Genomic DNA, 13,773 nt, shown 5'->3' with positions numbered 1-13,773 from the left:
TGCTCCTGGTGTCCCAAGTATGTCTTCTTTGCCCACTCTGGAGGTCATCTAGCACTCTGGTGGACAATTCTCATACAAGCACGTGTGTCTGTCCGCTGAGGGCTTTCTCTGGATGCCCTAGGGTGCTCAGCCCACAAGTGGAGCATGCCAAACGTGCAGAGTTGGGGGAGTTATAATCCTCGGGGGATTTGTAACTAATGAGGGAAAAATGTTGGCGAATAAATAGCCCAGCTTCCTTGCCCCTTGGTGAGTTTTGAGGTATGATCTACTGAGCCTCTTTTAGGATCTGTAGTAGGATTTAATGCCTGCTACTCACAGTTTGATTCCGACTCATAGCAACCCTATAGGACAAAGTAGAACTGCCCCACAGGGTTTTCAAGGAGCTCCTGGTGGATTTGAACTGCCAACCTTTTAGTCAGCAGCTGTGGAAACCCTGGTGGCGTACTGGTTAAGTAGTACAGCTGCTAACCAAGAGGTCAGCAGTTCGAATCCGCCAGGCGGTCCTTGGAAACTCTATGGGGGGGGCAGTTCTAGTCTGTCCTAGAGGGTCGCTATGAGTCGGAATCGACTCGACGGCAGTGGGTTTTTTCAGTTATTCACAGTTGTAAACTGCTCATTGTCTGCTCTCTTCCTGTCTAGCTTCCCTACTCACTCACCATGCTTTCTAGAGAGGTGGGATTGGAACCCAAATCCTGGCCTCAAGGTCGGCTTTTGGAGGAACCCAAACTGATAGCATTATATCCAATAAGTAAGAGCTTTATTTAACTTTTCTGATGTATATGAAATGTACATCAAATAATTTCATAGTAATATGATACTACTGATTTAATTTCTTCATTGATTGAAACAAAATTGTACATTAGTATTAAGGAATAAATCATTGTTTAGGTAACAGAGTTTTTGTTTATGGGGATGGAAAAACTGGCAAGAGATATTGGTGATGGTTGCATAATATGATTGATCTGATTGGTTTTATTGAATTGTGCACATAAAAATGCTGAATTGGGAATAGTGTTCTTTATATTTTTAAAACAATAAAAAAAATAAAAAGAATAATAAAAGATGTTAAAACAACTTTCTTTGGTATGTCATCTTATTTCTTTATGTAGGATAAGACATTCAAACTCCTCACAGTCTTTACAGAGATTACAAAACAATCTTTAATTCAAGACATTAGTTTTAATTTTATTAATAGTACTGATAACATTCATTGATTTGTGCCTAAGTCTTTCATTAAGGTTTTTGGGGACTGAGTGTTATCAACTAATAATTTAATGACTTCTTAAAATCGCCTTTGCTAATAAACCCTGTAACCACTTGTCTTCATTATCTAGTGCTGCTATAACAGAAATACCACAAGTGGATGGCTTTAACAAAGAGAAATTTATTCTCTCACACAGTCTAGGAGGCCAGAAATCCGAATTCAGGGCACCAGCTCCAGGGGAAGGCTTCCTCTTTGGCTCTGGAGGAAGGTCCTTGTCATCAGTCTTCCCCTGGACTAGGAGCTTCTCCTCGAAGGAACCCCAGGTCCAAAGGATGCTCTCTGCTCCCGGCACTGCTTTCTTGGTGGTATGAGGTCCCCGTATCTTTCTGCTCTCTTCTCTCTTTTATATCCCAAAAGAAATTGGCTCAAGACACAATCCAAACTTGTAGATTGAGTCCTGCCTCATTAACATAACTGCTGCCTTTTGGGATTTACAGCACAGGAAAATCACGACAGATGACAAAATGGTGGACAATCACACAATACTGGAAGTCATGGCCTAGCCAAATTGATACACATATTTTTGGGCAACACAATTCAATCATGACACCATAAATGGGTGGCTTTGTTACCGCAAATTGCGGGTTCGAGCTGCCTGCCGCAAAGCGAATACTGAGACAGGAGGAGGTAAGCAGTAAGAAGGCTTTATTGAATACCGATATTCAAGAGACAGAGGGGGTTAAATTCCTCTCAAATTCTGTCCACCCTAAAGGGCTGATGGGAGGGTTTTATATGGGAAAGATCACAGTTACCTAATGTTTTGAGCATGTAGTCCACAGATGGTCTTATACATCACAAAACAACTACAAAAACTCTTTATTAAACTAAAGATAAACATGTCAGGCACCTTGGACTCTAATCAGTATATTTATAACAGGCTGAAAACCTCTCATAAGAATCTCTCAGCTCATGGGGCTGCTTTGCCAATCTACTGTGGCTGAGATAGGGAACAAGAAAGAATAACTTCTTGTCTGTTTGCAGGCTGAAGGCCATTTCTCAAGAGAGCAAAGAAAAGAGACATCAAGGCCACAGGAGCTAAGATAGCTCCGCACACCTTTGGAGGAGATCAGTGCAGCTGGTGCAATTAAAAAATGTTTAGAGATTACTTAGAGCATCATTATGGCGTTAGTCATGTCAAGCTCTCAATCGCCTATTTCGAATAAGGGAAAATACGGTGTAAGGTATTAGGGTGCTTGTTAAGTTTAAGAGTGGAACAGGCTGCTCAGCTGTATTTTGAACAGAGCCTGCACCATTTTTCAAGGACTAGAGATTAATCACAGTTTATACAGCTATATTAAAACAAATGAGAAAATATATTCTCCTTAATATTAAAACACTAAAGAAAAAGCATTTTCACTACTTCAGCTTTAACAAACAGAAACTTATTTTCTCACAGTTTAGGAGACTAGAAGTCTGACTTCAGATTGCTGGGTCTAGGAGGTTTTCTCTCTCCGTTAGCTGTGGAGGAAGGTCCTTGTCTCTTTTGAGCTTCTGCTCCTGGACAATCTTCATGTGATTTGGCATCTTTCTTCCCCCATCTCTGCTCTGCTCGCTTGTTTAGTCTCTTTCATATCTCAAAAGATATTGACTCAAGATACACCCTACACTAATTGTTTCATTAACCTAACAAACATAACCCTTTCCCAAATAGGATTATAACCCAGGCATAAAGGCTAGGATTTAAAACACATATTTTGGGGGGACATAATTCAATCCATAACATTCCACCTTTTGGTCTTCAAAAATTCATGTCCTTGCCACATGCAAAACACATTCACCCTGTTACATCATCACGAAAGTCTTAAATCAACTCCAAATCCAAGATCTCATCTTCTGAAGCATCTAAATCAAATCTAGGTGAGACTTTGGGCGTATTCAATCCTGTGGCAGAATTCATCTTCGAACCTGTGAAATCTAGATTACCAGTTGTCTTAGTCATCTAGTGCTGCTATAACAGAAGTACTACAAGTGGATGGCTTTAACAAAGAGAAATTTATTTTCTCACAGTCTAGTAGGCTAGAAGTCCAAATTCAGGGCATCAGCTCCAGGCAAAGGCTTTCTCTCTCTGTTGGCTCTGAAGAAAGATCCTTGTCATCAATCTTCTCCTGGACTAAGAGCTTCTCTGTGCAGGAACCCGGGGTCCAAAGGATGTGCTCTGCTCCCAGCACTGCTTCCTTGGTGGTATAAGGTCCCCTGTCTATATGCTCACTTCTTTCTATCTCAAAAGAGATTGGCTAAAGGCACAATCTAGTCTTGTAGATCTCATCAACATAACTGCCGCTAACCCATCTCATTGACATCATAGTGATAGGATTTATCACACATAGGAAAATTGCATCAGATGCCAAAATGGTGGACAATTGCCCAATACTGGGAATCATGGCCTAGCCAAACTGGTACACAAATTTTTGGAGGACACAATTCAATAGGTGAGTTATCTACTTCCAAAGTACAATGGTGGAACAAGCACAAGGTAGACATTTCCATTATGAATGGGAGAAAATGGAGGGAAAGAAGGAATAATGGGCACCAAGCAAGTCCAAAACCCAGCAGAACAATTTACATTAGCTCTCAAGGCATGAAAACAATCCTTTGTTCTGTGAGAGTGTCTGGGCAGTGGCCACCTTCTCCAGACTCTGGGTGTTGGCCATCCCCTCTGGATTCCAGATGGAGGCCTCTCTGCCCCAGGCTTTGGCTGCGCCTTCCAGGCCCACAGGAATAGCAACTCTGCTCCATTGGCTTTGGGTAGTCCCTTTCTCCTAGTCTATCTGAGTGGTAACCCCCCCCCGCCAGCCATGACAGGCCCTGTTCTTCTGCCCCTTGGGCATGGCAGCCCCACCTCCTCAATTTTGGGTGATGGCCAAATCCCCATAGCACACCTTAATGGCAGCTCCACACTTTGGAACCGAGTTGTCAGAGAGCCAACTCTTTGAGACCTAGGGGCCGTGGCCCCACCCTTTGAAACTGAGAAGGCCCTGCTTCCCATGTTCCTTCCAGCAGTTCTGCTGATCTCCAAGTTGACCATAGCTGCTGCTCCATCTGGTGCACAATGACATTGGAAAATGAAAATTTTTTTTCCTGTGAAACAATCTTTAAAAGTTTCAAATTTTGACAACTTTTGGTATCCATTATCTGTACCTTTGAAAGAATAAATTTTCTGCACAACTTTTTTCATTCCCCATGAATCTTTCATCTTTAATCAGCAAAGTTTCATTATCATACAGGATACTTGCCATCACTTGCAACAAAAATTCTTTTGACTACAGATCATTCTCAGCTGGTTTTCTACCTACCTCTTTGGAATTCTCATAGATCCTTCTACATACAATATCACTGCTCAACAGAATAGAAGAAATTATTTAAACTTCTTACCACTATAATAAGCTCTTATACAGCTGATAAAATTCATTTTCCTCCAATATTGTTTGGATTGCCACACATTGCTATCATTTGAGCTATTCTGTAAGAAATGGGATCTTATACCCATCAGATTAGATTTCAAAAAACCACTTCAGGGACAACGCTATGATTTTCAAACTTTTCTTAAATCTCGAAGTTTCTGTCTTTGCCAACTTTGTGTCTTTCTTTATAAAATGTTCACTTAATCTTGCTGCGTTCACCTCTTAAATGAATTAGAAAAAACTGTGTTGTCGGTATGGGCATATTTAAACATTCAAATGAATATTCTTAACACCATTTCTTAATATTTAACATTACATATAGTATTTTTTTTAATGAGGGCTTAATTTGCATATATTTATGAAAGACATAGAACCACCAAGAATGTACCAGCTGTAAAAACAAATTGATACTGGTGACTCAAATACAATGAGCAGGGTTATTGTAACCCAGTGAAACCCGGCGCCGTCAAGTCGATTCCAACTCATAGCGACCCTATATGTAGATGGTAGTTTTTCTGATCGGTGAACAAGTCTTTATTAAGTTCCATGTAAGAACAAAAAGAATGTAATAGTTGCATTCCTGGGAAATTCAGCATGGAAACTGTGTAAGGACACATTGTGTTTACATGTAAAATGAAAAGTAGGTTCTAAGTCAAACAATCGCAAACAGACTTCTTACCTACATTAGAATATGGTGGGACAATCAAAAGTTGATTGGGAGAGAGGACAATTTGTGTTTTTTGTGCAGGATCGCATGTAGCATCACCAGATCCCATGCAAAACCTGTTGCTCGTGAATCAGTTATGACTCATGGTGATCCCATGTGTGTCAGAGTCAATCTGAGCGGTCCACTGGGTTTCGATTGATTTTCAGAAAAAGATTGCGAGGTCTTTCTTGTGAGCTACCTCCAAGTGAACTTGAATCTCCAGCCATTTGGTTAGCAACAGATCACAGTAACTGTTTGTGCCAACAGGGACTCCATCTTTTTCCTACCAAATACATAGTTAAAAAGGAAAGAGCACATTAATAGCTTTTTCAAATAATTTAGATGTTCTTCTTTGATACTACGTTAAAATTTAAAAGTGGTAATTCTTAAAGGTTAAACCCAAACCCACTGCTGTCGAGTCAACTCATAGTGACCCTATAGGACAGAGTATAACTTCCCCATAGAGTTTCCAAGGAGCGCTTGGTGGATTTGAACTGCCAACCTCTTGGTTAGCAGCTGTAGCACTTAACCACTAGGCCACCAGGGTTTCCTCTTAAAGGTTAATGAGTAGTGATGAGAGATGTGAAATCATATCAATAAATCTTTGGTAGTCTGTTACGTTAAAATTAGTTTTTTTTTCCTTGGCGTTTGAATTTATCTTTTACCCATGCATGATTTTCTAAAATCATGGGTTGACCACTTGGAATATATTGGTTTACTAAGATATACAGATTTTCCAGTTGTAGAGCAGAAAACTCCACCGTATACTCCCGAGTAAGCATAAAAAAAGACAAATAATGTCTCAGTATTATTATGAAACTAGTTTTGGTATTTTTGTTGCAGCCAAACAACAGCTTCTGCAAACATAAAGAACCTTTAAACTATCATTTTGTTCCAAAATAACTCAACTGGATGAACCTAAAGTTAAATATGAACTGCATTTCATGATCGTGAACAAAGTTTACAAGAAAAGCCTAAACACAAAAATAAGAGTCAACTATACTTTCACCTTCTAGAAGTGTTAGTATTTTGGTCTACTGGGACTTCTTCAGGGGCAAGTTGTATCTTTTCACTGTACTTATTCAATCTGCATACTGAGGAAAAAATTCCAGAAGCTAGGCTATAAGATGAACTCCGCATCAGGATTGGAGGAAGGCTCATTTACAACCTGCCATATGCCGATGACACAACCTTCCTTGCTCAAAGTGAAGAAGACTTGAAGCACTTATTGATGAAGATCAAAGACCACAGCCTTCAGTATGGATTACACCTCAACGTTAAAGAAAACAAAAATTCTCCCTACTGGACCAATAAGCAACATCATGATAAACAGAGTGAAGTTGTCGAGGATTTCATTTTGCTTGGATTTACAATCAACACCCATTAGAAGCAGCAGTCAAGAAATTAAACGGTGGGGCAAATCTGCCCCGAAAGACCCCTTTGAAGCGTTGAAAGCAAAGATGTCACCTTGAGGATTAAGGTGCACCTGACCCCGTGTTTTCAATCGCTTCATATGCATGCAAAAGCTGGACAACGAAAAAGGAAGAGGGAAGAAGAGTTGATGCCTCTTGATATTCAATCAAAAATACTGAGTATGCCAGGGACTGCCAGAAGAATGAACAAATCTGTCTTGGAAAAAGTACAGCCAGAATGTTCCTTAAAAGCGGGAGTGGCCAGATGTGCTTTGGAACGTTATCAGGAGAGACTAGTCCCTGGATAAGGACATCGCACTCTGTAGATGGTCAGTGAAAAAGAGGAAGAACCTCAATGAGATGGATTGACACAGTGGCGGCAACAATGAGCCCAAACATAGCAAAGGATTCTAAGAATGGCACAGGACCAGGCAGTGTTTTTCTGTTGTACACAGAGTCCTGTGAGTCGGAACCCACTGTGTGGCACCTAACTGCTTTTATTTATCTACGAACACATTAACCCATTGGCTGACTGTTATAAGGAAGTATACTGTACATTGTTTTGTAGCCTGCCATTTTAATTCAGTTTTGCAGTGTGCTATATCGCCCATGGAAATCCTGGTAGGGTAGTGGTTAAGTGCTACAACGGGGGTCGCTCTGCCACAGACTCCGTCAGGCCGGGGATCCCGGCCACCGGCGTCCACGGCGGGGGTCCCGGGACCACCACACTTGGCCCTTTTTGTAGAGATTCGGGTGGGACCCAAATGGGAAAAACGGGTGGGTAAGCAACTAGACGTCCCCCCTTTCCGCGACAGGGAGGAGGGTCGTCCAGCTCCGGCTCCTCTCCCAGCGCCGCGGGGTCGGCAGAGCGACCTCTCGGATTTGGGTCCCGGGACCTGAGACGGCCCCATTGCCCACAGTCCCCGGCGGAGCGAGCGTCGGGTCGCTGCCCAAGAAGACCCAGCGTGGCTGCCGCTCGCCCCGCGCCCGCGCGCCGCGCCGTCCGGAAGACGGGAGCGGAGGTGGCGAGGAAAGCCCCGGGCCGGCCCTGCACCGGAGCCCGCTGGGACTGCGGCCGGAAGCGGCCGAGGCGGGCAGACTCGTGCGCTCCGGGAGCCCCACCTCGGCTCCCGCCAAGGCCCGTCCGGCCGTCGAGAGCCCCCGCGGAGGCGGAGCCGGCCGGCCGCCCGCGGACGCACTTCCAGTCCGCGGCAGGAAGGGAGGGGCGGACGGAGCGCGTGCGCCCGGAGCCGCGCATGCCCCGTACGTCAGGCGGCCCTCGAGTGTCATCCAGTCGCCGGGCTGGCCGCCCCGCCGGCGGTGCGCATGCGCGGCTCCGGGTCTCGCCGCCGCCTCCTCCCCTCCCCCCGCCCCCCGCGGAGGCTCCGGGCCCGGCCGGGACCATGTTCGCCAGCACTGGCTCCAGTGGGCTTTGTGAGTACTGGCCGCCGCCGTCCTGGCCGCCCCCCACGCGCCACCCTGGGCACCTCTTTGAGGAGAGTGGGGGCACCGGGGAGCCTCTGGTTTGCAGGAGGTTTGGGGGCGGACTCTCGGTTTCCACGCGGAGCCTCGGCTGTTCCTGCCCGGGGTGGGGGGGCAGCAGGATCGCCCCCACCTAAGCCTTGGGGGCAAGAGTGGCCACTGAGTCCCGCCGCTGTGAGCTTGGGCCGGGCACTTAGGGTCGGGCTGGGCGCCCCGGCTCCTTGCCCTTGGAGACGTGTGTGCCAGGCGCCAGCCGAAGGTGCCAGGCTGAGCGAGGAGGCTGTCCCAGGACAGGCGATGCTGGCAGCCTGCTCTTCCCAGTCACCTTGGTCCATTCCTTAGGGCACGGCCGGAGCGAACCACTCTTCCCCAGCAGCAGATTTCAGCCTCGGCTTCGGGAGCTGACCCCTCAGCTGTGCTTAAATTCCTTGCTTCCCCGCATCTCCCTTTGGAGTTTTGAGACAAACAGAGACCGACTGAAGTGCTTTAAAGTGGAAAAAAGTTAGGAAGTGATTTGATGAGAAAGTGCACTTTGCTGCTGTATGTTGCAGTGAAGTTTTACTTGCGTGTCGGTCGTGGTAGGAGGCAGCCTTTTCACGGAGATGGACAGTGTTTCATGACGTTTGGCAAAGTGGACTGTAAGCTAACTAAACAGCACCTAGATTGGGCAGTGATCCACCGACAGTTAATTTTGTGATTGCCTGTCACTTTTAATGCTTCACACCTGTATGTATACATGTGGTCTGTTACCAGCGTACCGAAGCATTTGACAATTAAAAATTAAAATTAAGTATCTCTCGTGACTGTCATAGGTCATTTTCTGTGATTACTTGTGTTAGACTGAGAGTTAATATCAGAGCCAGTTTTTCAGGTTTTGAAGTGAGCTTAAATTAATATTTATGATACCCCTTGTTTCATAATTAGATTTATGGCATCTTTGATACATTGGCCTCAGAGTACATTACACCTACCTGCTAATTAATCTTCCCCAAGCTATTACTTCAATGAAGGACAGTGTTACTGCTGATGAAACTAACAGCCAAGAAAGTGGTGTGATTTTCCAAGGGTCACACAGTGAGCCATACACTGGTGGATGGGAAATTGTCAGGAGAATTCTTCAATCCTAAGTTTACTACTGCTGTTGTAACAAAAAATATCACAAGTGGATGGCTTTAAACAAATTTATTTTCTCAGTTTCCCATTGCCTTTGAGTCAATTCTGACTCATAGTGACCCTATAGGACGGAGTAGAACTGCTCCATTGAGTTTCCAAGGAGCACCTGGGGGATTCAAACTGCCAATCTTTTGGTTAGTAGCTGTAGCTCTTAACCACCATGTCACTGGGGTTTCTGCTCACAGTTTGGGAGGCTAGAAGTCCTAATTCAGGGCACTGGCTCACGGGGAAGGCCCTTTCTCTGTCCAGTTGGGAGGGGGAGGGGGAGAATCTGTCCCTTTCAGCTTCTGTTCCTTCCCTGTTCCTTGGTGATCCCCACAAGGCATCTATCTTTGCCCCGTTTGTGCTTGTTTGCCTCTCTGTATGTAATCTGCTCTTTTTGTATCTAAAAAGTCGTTAGGTTTAAAACACACCCTATACTGCTATGGCCTCATTAACGTAACAAAGAAAACTATGTTCCCAAATTGGATCACATCTGCAGGTATGTTGTTGTTGGGTGCCATCTAGTCAATTCAGACTCATAAGGACCCGTATGACAGAGTAGAACTGCCCCATAGGTTTTTTTTTCAATTGTGCTTTAGGTGAAAATTTACAGCTCAAGTTAATTTCTCATTCAAAAATTGATACACATATTGTTCTGTGACATTGGTTGCGATCCCCACAATGTGACAGTATGCTCCTCCTTTCCACCTCGGGTTCCCTGTGTCTGGTTGTCCAGTTCCTGTCCCTTCCTGCTTTCTCATTCTGCTTTTGGACAGAAACTGCCCATTTGGTCTTACATATTTGAATGAACCAAGAAGCATGTTTCTCACTTGTGTTATTTTTTGTTTTATAGGCCTCTCTAATCTTTGTGTGAAAAGTGGACTTTAAGAATGTTTTCAGTTCTGGATTAGCAGAGCACCTGGGGCCATAGTTTCGGGGGTTCCCCCAGTCTGTCAGACCAGTAAGTCTGGTCTTATTATAAGAGTTTGATTTCTGTTCTGTGTTTTTCTCCTGCTCTGCCTGGGATTCTCTGTTGTGATCCCTGTCAGGGCGGTCATTGGTGGTAGCAGGTATACCATCTAGTTCTTCTGATCCCTGGCTGGTGGAGCCTCTGGTTCATGAGGTCCTTTAGTCCCTTGGGCTAGTATTTTCCATGTGTCTTTGGTTCCCATAAGGTTTTCTTGGCTGTAATCTTTTTTTTTTTTAATAATTTATTTTATTTTTGTTGTTATTGTTAAGAATATATACAGCAGAACATACACCAGTTCAGTTTCTACATGTATAATTCAGAGACATTGATCACATTCTTCCAGCTGTGTAACCATTCTCACCCTCCTTTTTCTGCGTTGTTCCTCCTGCATTAACATAAACTCACTGCTCCCTAAGTTTCCTATCTAATCTTTCCAGTTGCTGTTGTAAATTTGATCCTATATAGAGAGACCTTAAAATAGCACAGTACTCAAAAAAAGGCAGACATTAATTACTAGCTAAGCTAAACTATTGTTTATTGTTGTTGTTCGGTGTTGTCAAGTCTGTTCCTACTCATAGCAACCCTATAGGACAGAGTAGAACTGCCCCATAGGGTTTCTAAGGAGCAGCTGGTGGATTTGAACTGCCCACTTTTTGGTTAGCAGCTGTAGTTCTAACTACTGTGCCACCAGGGCTCCAAAGAGTTTTAAGAAAACTTAAGGGAATATTTTGCTGTAAGGTTTAAGGTTTACAGATTATCTTAGGGCAGTAGTTTCAGGGGTTCATCCAGTCTCCATTACTCCGAAAAATTTGGGTTCTATGAGAATTTGAAATTCTGATCTACATTTTCCCCGTTTTCATCAGAATTCTTCCAGACACGTTGATCAAAATGTTGAGTAATGGTAGCTGGGCACCATCCAGTTCTGGTCTTATGGCAAAGAAGCAGTTATTCCCGGAGGCAATTAGGCACATGCTCTATTTCCTTTTCCTATTCTTGACTCTCCTCCTTTCTCTATTGTTCCAGGTGAATAGAGACCAATTGCTGTACCTTGAATGTTCGCTTGCTTGCTTTTAAGACCCCAGGCAGTACACACGGAACTAGGAAGTAGAACAGAAGCACTAAACAGGTTATTTGGCCAATTAACTGGGATGACCATGACCCTAAACCTCCAAACCAAGGAACCAAATCCCATGAGATGTTTGATTGTACATAAGCAGCCTCAGCAGCTAACACTCTTTATTATTTATTTATTTTGTCGCCATTATAAATATATCGGTAAAAACGGCTTGGGGGCAGTGTCTGACCTCCTCCAACCCCACAAGGAGGAGGGAGAACCAAGATCAACAGTGCAGGGCTGACTCCCATGATGCGGAGGCCAGACGAGCCTCCTTTCTCTGCCATCTTTACTAATTCTGACACCAACCGTCCCTCCCACAGCAATCTCTATTTCTTTGCTGGGTTTTATAATTCATTGCAATGACTGCACAAAACTCGAAGACCAGACTTATGATTATGGGGTTTATTAGGGAAGTTGCAGTTGAGGCTCAGGAACACTTAGGATACAGTTCTTTTGTCAGGACAGTGTCTTCCCAACCCTGCTTGTAGGCACGCCTCTCCCTGGCCCTAGCCTCTCCCCAAAGGCACTCAGCTTTCTCTCTCCATAGGCTGAGAAACCCGCTGTGCCTTCTCCTGCTAACAGGTGCCTGCCGCTGGGTCTCTCCTGACACCGCTTCTCACTGTCTTCAGGGTTACAGCTTGTTCTCTCTTTCTCTCTCAATCTCCTACTTCCAGGAGCTTCTCACTACAGGGATCTCGGGTCCAAAACACGCGCTTTCCGCCTCTGCCTGTTCTTCCTTGGTGGTGGTAGGATCCTCCTCTCTGCTTTCCTTTAAGGCAAAACTGACCAGTCCCCTGGGTGGGGCACAATTACCCTGTCACACAGTCCTGCCCAATCACCTGGGTGGGAGTTACAAGACCACAGCCAGAAAAGCCACACAAAAGTAATCATTCGCGCTGCAGTATCTGTCACGTAACTTTTGGCTGTAACCTCTGCGAGAGCAGACCATCCTGCAGACCCTGCAGAGCTGCTGGGTGGGCTTAAACTGCCCACCTTTCATTCGGTAGCTGAGTGCATCACCGTTGCGCCACCAGGTCTCTTTATCCACAGGTACAGGGGTTAGGATTTAACACATTTTGGGGGGACACAATTCAGTCCACAACAGTGACTAAACTACATATTTAAAAAAAAATTAAAAAGGCGAACAGAATCTATTATTGATTGCTGTACTGTGCCACGCGGGAGAAAGATGTGGCAGCCTGCTTCCGTAGAGATTTACAGCCTTGGAAATCCTGTGGGATTGCTGTGAGTCGAAATTGACTCTACGGCAGTGGGTTTATACTGTATTAGCTGTTGTATTGCATTGGCAAAATTTATTCAAAAATTTGATAAAGGGTGACTCTGAGGAGAGTACTACTTCATTACCTATGGCACAGGATTGATGTGTACTGAATTCTAGGAAACAAACTGTTGCCCAAGGGAAGGGCTTAGGCCAAGGCCTCTGCTGCTGCCTTGCCCTGTTTCTAAAAGAAGAGCATCCACAGCACAAGAGTTAATAGAATGGTCATTTCTCAGAAGACCATGTCTTATGTGCTCATTTAACAAACATTTTGGGTATCTGTGCTATTTGCCAGGAATGCAGCGTTGACAGTGCTTATGGTGCTTATTGTGGAGTTAAGCAGTTTTTCCAGCACTCGTCTTTTGGCAGGAGCTTTGGTGGTGCAAAGTTTAAGCACTCAGCTGCTAACCGAAAGGTCGGCAGTTGGAACCCGCCAGCTGCTCCCCAGGAGAAGGATGGTGGCAGTCAGCTTCTGTAAACATTACAGTCTTGGAAACCCTATGGGGCAATTCTGCTCTGTCCTGTAGGGTCACTGTGAGTTGGAATTGACTCGATGGCAGTGGGTAGGTTAGGTCTTATGGCAAGTCTAGGTGTGAACAGTTAGCCCTGTTTTAAAATTTTTCTCTGGCAAGACACTTCCCTGAGAGGGACATGATTTCCTTTAGATAAGAAGTTGTCAAGAGGCCCTGATGGCACAGTGGTTAAGAGCTCGTCTGGTAACCAAGTGGTTTGGCAGTTCAAATCCACCAGCCGCTCCTAGAAACCCTATGAGGCAGTTCTACTCTGTCCTATAGGGTTGCTATGAGTTGGAATCGACTCGATAGCGTCAGGTTTCGTTTTTCGTTTTGTTGTTAAGTCAGAATTCTGATGCTGAGGAAGAATAATACATCTGCCCCATGGGCGATGAATAACTTTCTCTAATGCAGTGGAGAAATCCCTGCCATCCGCTACTGGTGTATTAGTGCCACACTTTTCGCTCATTCATTC

At 44.7% G+C, this 13,773-nt stretch overlaps 1 protein-coding gene across 4 annotated transcripts in view; it reads left to right on the top strand.

The window, feature by feature from the left end:
* Positions 1 to 8,115: 8,115 nt before the first annotated feature.
* Positions 8,116 to 13,773, top strand: part of UBAC2 (UBA domain containing 2) — a 213,120-nt gene continuing 207,462 nt past the window's right edge. For all 4 annotated transcript variants that reach the window (XM_010593997.3, XM_010593996.3, XM_023553162.2 and 1 more), the window contains exon 1: positions 8,116 to 8,217. In XM_010593997.3, coding sequence (XP_010592299.1) covers positions 8,187 to 8,217 — 31 coding nt within the window. In that variant the 5' untranslated portion in view covers positions 8,116 to 8,186. The remainder of the gene's footprint in view (positions 8,218 to 13,773) is intronic.

The sequence above is a fragment of the Loxodonta africana genome, chromosome 23 (genome assembly GCF_030014295.1).
Source record: "Loxodonta africana isolate mLoxAfr1 chromosome 23, mLoxAfr1.hap2, whole genome shotgun sequence".
Lineage (NCBI taxonomy): Eukaryota > Metazoa > Chordata > Mammalia > Proboscidea > Elephantidae > Loxodonta > Loxodonta africana.
This window is presented reverse-complemented; position numbering and strand designations above follow the sequence as displayed.